Source organism: Salvelinus alpinus, chromosome 4, assembly GCF_045679555.1.
Source record: "Salvelinus alpinus chromosome 4, SLU_Salpinus.1, whole genome shotgun sequence".
Classification (NCBI taxonomy): Eukaryota; Metazoa; Chordata; class Actinopteri; order Salmoniformes; family Salmonidae; genus Salvelinus; species Salvelinus alpinus.
In genome coordinates, this window is record NC_092089.1 from 94,802,466 (window position 1) to 94,814,929 (window position 12,464).

The following is a 12,464-nucleotide window of genomic DNA, read 5'->3' on the forward strand; positions in this document are numbered from 1 at the left end:
GGCAAAGAAATGAATACAAAGTGTTATGTTTGCACCAAATCCAATACAACACATTACTGAGTACCACTCTCCATATTTTCAAGCATAGTGGTGGCTGCATCATGTTATGGGTATGCTTGTAATTGTTAAAGACTGGGGATGGGATGGAATGGAATGGAGCTAAGCACAGGCAAAATCCTAGATGAAAACCATGTTCAGTTTGCTTTCCACCAGACACTGGGAGATGAATTCACCTTTCAGCAAGACAACAACCTAAAACATAAGGCCACATCTACACTCGAGTTGCTTACCAAGATGACATTGAATGTTCCTCAGTGGCCTAGTTACAATTTGGACTTAAATCGTCTTGAAAATCTATGACAAGGCTTAAAAAATTGCTGTCTAGCAATAATCAACAACCAACTTCATAGAGCTTCAAGATTATTATTTTTTAATAATTGGCAAATATTGTACAATCCAGGTTTGCAAAGCTCTTAGAGACCCTCCCAGAAAGACTCATAGCTGTAATCACTGCCAAAGGTGCTTCTATCATGTATTGATTGACTCAGGGGTGTGAATACTTATGTAAATAGAATATATTTCTGTATTTCATTTTCATTTGCTAACATTTCTAAAAACATGTTTATACTTTATCATTATGGGACATTGTGTGTAGATGGGTGAGAGAGAAAAAAAGATTTAATCCATTTGGAATTAAGGCTGTAACACAACAAAATGTGGAATAAGTCAAGGGGTATGAATATTTTCTGTAGGCTCTGTATCCAGTTCATCAGAACCATTATCAACTGATTTGTAAGACGCTCTGGATAAGAAAGAGTGTCTACTAAATTACTCAAATGTAATTATCATATAGGCATATTATTGAAACGCATCAACAATTATTCTGGCTACTACTTGATAAATAACAGCCCTGTCCACTCTACAGCCATATTAAACAAGGCTCTTTTCATTTTAGGCCTATATGCACAGTGATGGCTTTTTATGTTATTCAGTGCAATTTCAAATGACATTTGTCTGTGTATTTCTGGGGTCATGTGAGCGATTTCAGAATCTGACTGTGGATCAGCGGTAACTGTCTGATTAAAGATGAGGATGATGAACGCATTTCCACGAACCCTGAACTGTTTCTACTGAAGACCCCTCAGAGGGACTTTAACGCAACCCTTCTGAACCGACACAGACCTCTCTGTAAATATTTTAATTATGTCAGTGATGGTATCTCACGACCTCACCCTTTTAAAAGTGTTCCGTTTTTATAAGCTAATGGGGACTGGCATGCACCTGTAGAAGAAGTAGGTCTAACTGGACTTCCCGTTGTAGCCCGGACCTATAGACTTATGATGAGGCATCGCCCCCTGAAAAATCTGAATAAAAAATCTAATCAAATAAATGTTTTGGGGAAAAAATATGTTTTCACAAAAATTGTCCCCTTTGCATTTACTAGTATTAGCGAACCGATACAGAAGGCTGTAGCGCAGGCAAAAACATATTTTTTCAGCATATCTGCTTTGGTAAAAAAGATAGTTGTATAATTAAGGTCAGTGTATTGCAGGATTTGTATAGTTGTAAATGTAAGAGTTGTTGCCCTGGGCCGTTCTCTGTGATGTCATTCTAATGGAATCCAGAAAGAACGTTTACATCAAAATGTGCAAAGTTATGGGCAAAGACACAAAACATTTACATCAAATTAAATGTTTTTCTTGATCAAACAACATTGAAATCAACCATTTTTTTGTGCAGTATTAATTTACCATCCTTACAAACCACTTCATGTAAATGTACATTACTGTATTGTACATAGACTGATCATCTAGGTTTGTACCAGTAGACTTTCCATCACCATGAAGAAAAACAATGACCACTACAGTAATTGAGTACATTGAGACATCAAGTGGTTTGTGATGAAGTGGTTTGTGATGATGTGATTTGAGGATGTTGGTAGAGCATGGCGCTTGCCATGCTAGGGTTATGGGTTCGATTCCCACGGGCACCAGTACGAAAAAGTAGGAAAATGAATGCACTCACTACTACTGTTAGTTGCTCTGCATAAGAGTGTCTATTAAAATGGAAAAGGAATCAACATTACTATTTCAGTTTTCACATAGAAATAAGTTGCATTTGCAAAGTAAGAAACTGGAAAACATATATCAAGCAAGTACTTTTATATTCCACCAATATTATCAGATTAACTGTTTTTGTACAGATCATTATCAGACTCAAGTTACATATGCTGGAAAACACTCAGATGCTAGTTTAAATGTTGTCACTAGAGTAGTGCTGTGGCCATTCACTAGTCCTGTATTAGCAGACCGATCGAGACAGCGCGACATTTTTTTTCTTATTTTCCCCGTCAGCAAAAAAATCGCATCACGCCCACCCCCAAAACTACTTCCCGTGACTATGGACTTAGTCTATATACAAATACCGTCTCAGGCCCTATACCACATATTTGTCTTATTTAGTCAAAATTGCGTGACATGCTCCAAGCATGTTTTATGGAGAGACCGGCTGGTCGTTGTAAAAATGTGTTTTTACTTTTACAACCTTAAGTTTCCGGTTATAGCAGATTGAAGGTCTCTAATAGCCACTTGAAGGGTTTAACCTGACGTTAAACATACATGAACCGCTGCACTGAAAGCGGGTGAGATTGTTTGACATGGATTACTTGGAATGTGTGCTGGCTATAGACAAAGGCAATTACTATGGGCTACAGTGATGGACGATTTTCCTAATATTAAACACACTGACATACTGTCTCTTTACATGCTAGGATAGGCCTGCTCAATATGTATAACAGTGAGTAGTGAAATTGAAGAACACATAGTGGAGATGTTATGTTCCAGTGTTTCTGCACTGTTGGAGCTAGAAACAAGCATTTCGCTACACTCTCAATAACATATACTAAACATGTGTACGTGACAAATATAATTTGATTTAATAATGATTTAAATGCATAGAAGATTGTGGGATCTTGAACATATTATTTCCTCTTTGATTTGACAACTGTTGTATGCTATGCTATTATTATATAATAATAATATTATAATAATACAATTAGGCTAATCCATGATTAATTAAGCATAATAGTAATATAAGTAAAATATATATGTAGTAGAAATGTAATAATACATTTAGCCTTTGAAATCGTTCATGGTCGATAGAATTCGTAGTGATAGGCTATAGTTTTATGAAAGCACTAGGCCTAAAATTATAATTGGTCGATAGGCTACATTTGATATTTAGAAATAATTTATAAGCAATTGAAGATAGAAATAAATCAGGCGATATCGAATTGGATCCCATTCTAGTTGTTTGTTCATATTAATTCATACTTTTTCCCACTCAGAATATGTCGTGTTGTCTGCCCACGTGAAGTAGCCTGTCAGTTTGATGCAGGAAATGTACAATTTACATCAAAGAAAAGCTTTATTTACAAATAATACGTGTATTATTAAATACCTACAAATATAATTGCCACACAGTACATTTGTGATCTCAAAGAAAACGGAAAATAGCTATAGTGAGGGAAAGATGTCCACTGACAAATTGTATACATATGTTTTATTCCCACTGAAGTAATAAACTACATCTCTTATACAACTTTACAATTATGAATTCCCTATTCCATCTCAGAAACTAGTAATAAAAATCAAATGAACTTAGTTTATGCATCAATAGTTTGCCAGTCGAAGTACAGTAAATGGAATATAACGAGAACATAACAACACTCGAGGCCGATGAGTCCATTGCGTAAAAGCGCATGCAATTTAAAACATCATTCATTTGTCTGATGATAATGTTATATTTCGATCCTTCGTTCACCACGCTCTGATTCCATGTAAAGAAGACACTCCATTGCCGGACGGAAACGTGTTTTGAACGTTATTTAACTCTCCAACGCCGAAGTTCATGTAATTCCCGTTGTTTTGTGAGGGCTGGATAGACTGCACCGCAGTGGTTGGATAGTTACACGCATAGTTCGTATTACAGCCAGGACTGGGATAATTACTGAACGCTGGGTAACTGTTATAAGTGAAATGGTTAAGGCCCACATTATATGAAGTATTATAGGTCGTCGAGTCTCCAAGGCAGGGCTTCCCGTCTCGGACCAGTACTGGGACTGAGATGCGTCTCGGCGGCGGGATACCGACCATCTCCAGGCTCTGGTCCTGTCGCTGTCTCTTGCACTTGTAGCGGCGGTTCTGGAACCAGATCTTGACCTGTGTGGGGGTCAGTTTGAGCACCCCGGCCAGGTGATCTCTCTCCGGAGCCGACAGGTACTTCTGCTGCTTGAAGCGACGCTCCAGCTCATACACCTGCGCCTGTGAAAACAGCACGCGCGGCTTCCTGCGCTTCCGGGGTTTGGCTGGTCGATCCGGGTCCTCTGACTTCAGGCCCTCCACCGGCTCGCTCTGAGAGATGTAGGACATGTCTAGTGGAATAGAAATAAACCAACAAATTAAGAAAAACATTTCATTCCAGTAGGTTAAATTGTATAAAAGGACCCAAAAATAGGAATTCAGCTCAGATACTTTTTCAGACGTTTAAGAAATTAGACACACTTTCTAGGTCTGCCCTACATCCTAGAGTCCAAAAAGTCAAACGGGTTCAGTCAATTATGAAGGTGACTGCTATATTTTATCAATTGTAATCAGACTTCCATGAAACTGTTTGGTATCCTGACGAGATAATTCAATCTAAACTCCAATTAGCAACGTTTCTCCTTTATTGTAAAATAGATTAGGCCTCCTTATTACTGCTGCTAGTCCAGAATAAGGGTATAATATAGGAGTATAATTACTATTGCATCAGTTGTGAAATGCCTTATGTCCTTAGCACACACATCTTTTAAAAGGCTTTTAGATTGTGCCTGACGCAAATCTGTTCGTTACTTGCATAACTATTCAGATTTCCACATGGGCCTACGTAGGGCTATTTCGATAGTAATATCATATAAACTCTTACCTTTTCTGTGTTTCACCTCAAAGCTGTACGTCTTCCCATCCTTGATATCCATTTCTAAGAAAGATTTCCCATAAAAGGGAGCGGCGAAGTTGAGGTCAGTATTTCTGTTGGCTTTAACACCATGGAGCTCCTCTCCAAACAGCGAGCTTCCAGACGATATCTCCCGGAGCGGCTCCTGTTTCAGGCGGGCCAGCATGCAGGAGGAGGTCGGTAAGGCACAGTCCATCCGTGGAGAGATGTCCAGTGAGACCAGGTCCTCAGCACTAGTGTGCTGCTCCAGGTTTAATATATCCTTAACCGAGAAGGGTGTGGACGTGCTGGGGCTCGAAAACATTGCCAAGGAACAGTTAATCTGACATATAAATGGCAACAAACCGATGATTTCAAAATGTCCTCTTCTTGGTAATATTTACTGAGCTCAAGTACTCATTTGTTTAACCGAGGGGGATCTTGACTGAAGAATGCATCTTGACTATCAACTCGAGTCCCTAACTTTTCTTGGCCTCTTTTCTGAGACGCAGGGGGAGAGAGGGGGAGGTTAAATCTCTCATGAGACGTTGTTAGGGGACTTCCTATTGGTGTTCGCAGTTCCGGTTACGTCAAAACAATAGCTAGTAAGGTAACCCTACATGTCCGTGCTGCATCTGAATCCAGAATGCAACTTCAGCCCAATTACGCACGGTCACAAACACGCCTTTTGTCGATGGTTGGAATTTATTATACGTTTTTATTAATATTTCCCCTTAAAATGTATATTGTTGAAAGCTAAGTAGAATAGAACTTCCCTAGCAGCAAGACCATAGGGACGAAGAGACACGTTGGTCCCTATGGTCTTGCTGTTACACTGGAACCTGAAACCATGTCTGTCTGTCGGACACAAATCCTGGTGCCTGCCGCTGACCTGGCTATCAGGACGTGATAACAGACGACAACAAACCAGCACCCCCCCACCCACGGAGCACAGCCGGGCCAGGAGTGTCACACATGCCATAACATTTCTATAGTTATTCCTTATGACACATTCGTGTAGGCCTACTTGCAGCCATCATGTACAGGCTAGGTACACAGTACACATGTGTTATGAAATAAGTAGGGCCTATCATAGGCCTAGTTATTCGATTATTCACGTTATTCTATAAAAATGCATATAATAAAATAACTGTAGGACAAGGTTTTTGGAGAGAATCGGTGTGCGTAAAGATCCCACGACGCGCTGAGAGTACCTCGCGCAGGGTTGGCATCACACCCATTATTAATGCTGGTGGAGACAGCGGTGCCGAGACAGACAGTATTATCGTTTGTTTTATCTCCAGCATCGTTTAACATAGATCCCGGGAACTAAATGGGTCCCACTGTCTCCGACCCGGCTCGCGGTGTTTATAGTTTTAAAGACTATTTGCGCGCCTCGAAAACTGATGAATGGTCGCGAAGTAGAGAGAGCATCAACCCTGCGGTGACTCGTGCAGCCATTATTTGTGAAATATAGTAAACGGAACTCAGACAAGCCTCAGTGCAGGGCATGGAAATCGTTTTTTTCTTTCTTCATGACTTATTTTTCCCTCTTAAGGTGTGTAAACAATTAACATTGAGTTGGCTGCAGTCTGTTGTGGCCAATCTCAATCAAAGTTGAAAGGCTATACACAGTTTGTGACAGACAGGCCAAGGACCTGCAGGACTATCTGACCAAGTTTGAGTTTATTTTTTTATATATTTTTATTTCAACTTTATTTAACCAGTTAGGCTAGTTGAGAACAAGTTCTCATTTACAACTTCGACCTGGCCAAGATAAAGCAAAGCAGTGTGACACAGACAACAACACAGAGTTACAGTTCTATTTCAGGCCTTCATTAATAACATGGGATTTCAGTTAAATTGACCTCAATTTAGCAAGCACTCTCTGTGTCAACTGCCCAAACTGAACATGACATGGTTCATGGTTCACATGGTTCATATCCCTAATGCATTCTCTCTCTCGACGAAAAAGTACAAACATGGGCTATGCACTCACTACTGTCTGCTAAATTACTAAAATGTTTTTTAAAAAGTAAAATGTATTTCTCTCCCTCCGTCCCTCCCTCTCTCCCTCCCCGACCCGTCTGTCTTCAGCACATCTCTAGTTAGATAAAGCGATAGATAAGGCAGCTTAAAAACTTCCGCTGGACTGGATAGTTGAGGATATTCTCGGGGGCTGTGTGTGTTTTATCTAATGAGTCTGTGACGGTTCCTGTGTATGTGGACTGTCGGGAGAGCAGCGCGAGCAGACGCCACGCGCATTAGCACTAGGGACTGGCGTCTTTCCGCCGTCCTCGAGACCTGTCAATCATATTGGTGATCTTAACACCTTTCTAATGGCGCTGACTAATTACCTTGGAAAGATTAACAGGTTTAATCGTTGATCTGATAAATAATCGAATTAGATATCGTCGATAATTGATTCTTAGCCTAATGGAAGTCGATATTGTTATGCTGTGTTCAATTGTAGCCAATCTTTAGGCCTATTTTACTGTGGACGTTAATAGTTTCAATTTACCTGCCCTTCAAGATACATTAATTAGTGCGTGACTTAGACAAACAACTTCTATTTTTCTTTTGTCACTGATTATGTGACAAACGTAGACACATTTTTTTCGTCTTGGCATTTCATTTAGATAAATTAAGATAGGTCAATTTAGGCCTACATAATTATTGAAATTGTAATTTGTAAATGTCAAATGCATTTGATCAGACAATGTTGGCAGGTATGATGCAGTTAAATATTCGTTCCAAACGAAAAATAATAGATAACCAATTTGATGATTATTTATTTAACCTTTATTTAACTAGGCAAGTCAGTTAAGAACAAATTCTTATTTTACAATGACGGCCTACCGGGGAACAGCTGGTTAACTGCCTTGTTCAGGGGCAGAACGACAGATTTTTACCTTGTCAGCTCGGGGATTCGATCCAGCAACCTTCTGGTTACTGGCCCAACGCTCAAACCACTAGGTTAATTAGGATTAGGCCTACTACGTTTCTATAACCTAATTTAGTCCATGCAAAATATAATTTAGCTTGGTTCAATATTATTTGCTCATTATTAATCTGAGAATGTTGCCAATATGCCTTTATGGTTTACTAAAATACAAATGTATCATATTTGAATTGTTAACAATTTTATATTAAATCATCCATACGAAATATACCTATGTAGGTTGTTTACAAACACATGGATTTGTTATGTAAATTACAAACACAACAAGTCATTGTTTGGTAGCCTAGGCCTAGAGCTAACATGAAGTTATGTGTAGGCTAGACCCAAAATAAAGTGGGAAAATATCATCATTACCAACTAACTCATTACCTTATCATGAATATACATTCTGTAATTATACAATTAATAAATAATACATGTTATTAAAATATGATCACGAAAAAATCAGTCCTCAATCATAATGGTTTAATCTTGTCTGAACAGTCAGAACAAAGACCCCTCAAATCTTTTTTTCACACCCAACACTTGTTTGAGGTTGAAGAGTTCACCTATTCCCCTTCATATAACTCTATTCCCCCATGTATCAATTAATCCTCAGACACAATACTGTACTTCTCTCTCTTTCTGACTTATTTTCTCTTTCTTCTCTCTCTCTCTCTCTCCTTGCTCTCTCTGTCTCTGTCTCTGTCTCTGTCTCTGTCTCTGTCTCTCTCGCTCTCTCAGTCTCTGTCTCTGTCTCTGTCTCTCTCCCCTCCCTCCCCCAATCCAAGGCCGGACTACATGTGGTGACTGGTCTGTCACCCAGGTGTCCCTCCATCTCTCTCACACCCTGATTGTTCCATATAATATTAGCAGCAGCTGGATGCAGATACGATTTCCTGAATGGATCATCTTTAGTTTTTCTGACATAGCTGTGGCCAAGACAGACGCTGTTCCTTGCTGTGTCACTGGCAACTCTCTGAAAAGTTAGGTCAGGTTAGGGCACAGACACTTGGGCCCGTCTTTTAATTTACTTGAATAAGCTTAAAAAATATATACATAAAAATAAATATGTATATACAGTACCAGTCAAAAGTTTGGACACACCTACTCATTCCAGGGTTTTTCTTTATTTTTACTATTTTCTATATTGTAGAATAATAGTTAAGACATCAGATCTATGAAATAACACATATGGAATCATGTAGTAACCAAAAAAGTGTTAAAGAAATCAAAATATATTTTATATTTGAGATTCTTCAAAGTAGCCAACCTTTGCCTGATGACAGCTTGGCACACTCTAGGCATTCTCTCAACCAGCTTAATGAGGTAGTCACCTGGAATGCATTTCAATTAACAGGTGTGCCTTGATAAAAGATCATTTTCGGAATTTCTTTCCTTCTTAATGCATTTCAGCCAATCAGTTGTGTTGTGACAAGGTGGGGGGGGGGGTGGTATACAGAAGATAGCCCTATTTGTTAAAAGACCAAGTCCATATTATGACAAGAACAACACACATAAGCAAAGAGAAACAACAGTCCATCATTACTTTAGACATGAAAAACATCAAGAACTTTGAAAGTTTCTTTAAGAAGGCCAGCATTCTGGAGTCGCCTCTTCACTGTTGACGTTGACACTGGTGTTTTGCGGGTACTATTTAATGAAGCTGGCAGTTGAGGACTTGTGATGCGTCTGTTTCTCAAACTATACACTCTCATGTACTTGTCTTCTTGCTCAGTTGTGCACCGGGGCCTCCCACTCCTCTTTCTATTCTGGTTAGAGCCAGTTTGCGCTGTTCTGTGAAGGGAGAAGTACACAGCGTTGTATGAGATCTTCAGTTTCTTGGCAATTTCTCGCATTGAACAGCCTTCATTTCTCAGAACAAGAAGAGACTGACGAGTTTCAGAAGAACGTTTTTTGTTTCTGGCCATTTTGAGCCTGTAATCGAATCCACAAATGCTGATGCTCCAGATACTCAACTAGTCTAAAGAAGGACAGTTTTATTGCTTCTTTAATTAGAACAACAGTTTTCAGCTGTGCTAACATAATTTCAAAGGGGTTTTCTAATGATCAATTAGCCTTTTAAAATGATAAACTTGGATTAGCTAACACAACGTGCTATTGGAACACAGGAGTGATGGTTGCTGATAATGGGCCTCTGTACGCCTATGTAGATATTCCATGAAAAAATCAGCCGTTTCCAGCTACAATAGTCATTTACAACATTAACAATGTCTACACTGTATATCTGATCAATTTGATGTTATTTTAATGGACCAAAAAATAGCTTTTCTTTAAAAAACAATTACATTTTTAAGTGACCCCAAACTTTTGAACGGTAGTGTATGTCCCTTTATTTAATGTATCTGTGGATTTTGTTACCCAGAATTTTGTTTGGTTTTTGGTTCATCATGTACCCTGATGAAGACAGCTTGCCTGTCGAAACGTTGGTAAATTAAATATTTTTGCATCTGAGCTCCTAGAGTGTGTGGCTCTCCTTTACCTCTCCTCCTGTACCACCACTCATTCATATATCTTTATGTACATATTCTTTATCCCTTTACACTTGTGTGTGTGTGTAAGGTAGTAGTGTGGAATTGTTAGGTTAGATTACTGTTGGTTATTACTGCATTGTCGGAACTAGAAGCACAAGCATTTCGCTACACTCGCATTAACATCTGCTAACCATGTGTATGTGACTAATAAAATTTGATTTGATTTTGATTTGATTTGATTTATTTTTATGGTTTTTGGTGGCTGTCACATGATATTTTTGTCAGTAGTCCTAGTCCACCACCATGTGGTCATTACTGTAGTTGAAACAGTGTGTATTGTGATGTGTGAGTAGCCATGTGAAGTGTCTTCTGTCTGTGCACCATTTGTCTTCATTTCTCCGTCCCTCCCTCTCCTCTCCTCAGACCTCTCACCCCTCTCAGCTCATGTTCTGAGGCTTGGCCGGGGATCAGTGAGTGTGTAACTGAGTTCAAGGTAGTGTGATGGTCCCTATGGGGGCTGGGACGATATGGGTTCTGGCCTGTATTACATGCTGTTATTGTTTTGTCTACAGCTTTTCCCAGCTGATGTTGGGCCTCTTCGGTTTCAGATCTCTTCTCAATTAAAATGTACAAGATAATCCATCATTGTCAAGATGGTGTAGCACAGGGCTATTGAAATCTTACCCTACGACACGTGCCAAACTCATTCCACGAGGGCCAAGTCTCTGCGTCTTTTCACTCCAACCTTGTTCTTGAACGATGATTTAAGGTCACTAATTAGTAAGGAACTCCCCACACCTTGTCTAAGTCTTATTTGAAAGGATAAACCAAAAACCCGCAGACACTCTGCCATCCGTGGGATGAGTTTGACACACCCCTGTCCTACGAGCTCCGGAGCCTAATGATTTTCTGTTCTACCTGATAACGAATTGCACCCACCTGGTGTCCCAGGTCTAAATCAGGCCCTGAGTAGAGGGGAATTATGGAAAAAAAGCAGTGGAACGGACTTTGAGTTCCAGATTAGAATTTGAGGGTGATAGTACGGTGTGGGCTGAGAGGTGGTTTATATTGCCCATGACAAAGATATTTTCACAGGCTTACATTTTTCAGTGCTTGTGTGATAAATAATATGACGTGAAATGTAAGTTTGTTTTCTTGTGTACATGGAATATATTTTGAAATGTAAGACAGCTAGTTGATGTCTGTTTCTGTAGTCCTGGTGCTGTAAGATCTGTCATGACAGCCTGTTCTTGTTCTATTGTGGTCTTTGTAACTGAACTTCACAATAACATGTTAAAGGTGTAAGGGGTTATTTAAAGGTGTAATGCAATCATAGATGGTTTCTTTTCTGTGTGATATTCCTCTGACCACAGCAATTTGTCCAATTGATTCTTAAAAGTATGATTGTGCAGTATGTGGTTTGACCTGAAGGAGGCGGTATCACACAATATTACACTTTAGTGATCAGGGGCACGTTTTAAAATGTTCAGATAGAAATATGTTATGTAGAACAAACTTGCATCTGCTACCTGAGAACAAGGAATCATGTCTGCTCTATTCATGGCGTTACTTACTATCTGCAATGTTTGACAACGTTTGGCAACTGAACGTTGCCCTGGTATTGAACAAGACATTCATTGTAGCTGAGAAAGTCCACCCTCAGTCTCTTGTGCATTAAAATAATTCCTTGTCTTATCTTTGTGGTATGCATGTTTTTCAATGCATCTTTTCTGTATCTCGTGTCAGTATTATAAAGTGGTTATAATTCCTCTGAGTTGTTGTCATGCAGTTCATGATCAGAGCTACCTACTGGACACACAACACCTTCATGACCAAACTCAGTGTACAAAATATTCACACAAAAATACACTTTAATGATATCAAGATACATTTCTGTTGATTTTGATTCCATGAGTCCTTAGAGTTTCATAGTACTGTTTGTATACACATTATCAGACAGGTGAATTAAAACCATACCAGACCACATTCTGTATGGTCATTCTGGTGCGGCTGCTAATCCATGAGCACAACTGGAGGTGTAGAGGAAGTGACGT

General features: G+C 39.3%; 1 protein-coding gene across 1 annotated transcript; it reads right to left on the reverse strand.

Moving 5' to 3' along the window:
* Window positions 1–3,407: 3,407 nt before the first annotated feature.
* LOC139574698 (homeobox protein Nkx-2.5-like) lies at window positions 3,408–5,817 on the reverse strand. The gene is made up of 2 exons (XM_071399510.1): window positions 4,966–5,817; window positions 3,408–4,432 (listed from the first exon to the last, which is right to left on the reverse strand). The coding sequence occupies exons 1-2, from the start codon at window positions 5,297–5,299 to the stop codon at window positions 3,819–3,821; spliced, it is 948 nt and encodes a 315-aa protein (XP_071255611.1). The 5' UTR covers window positions 5,300–5,817; the 3' UTR covers window positions 3,408–3,818.
* Between the last annotated feature and the right edge of the window lie 6,647 nt (window positions 5,818–12,464).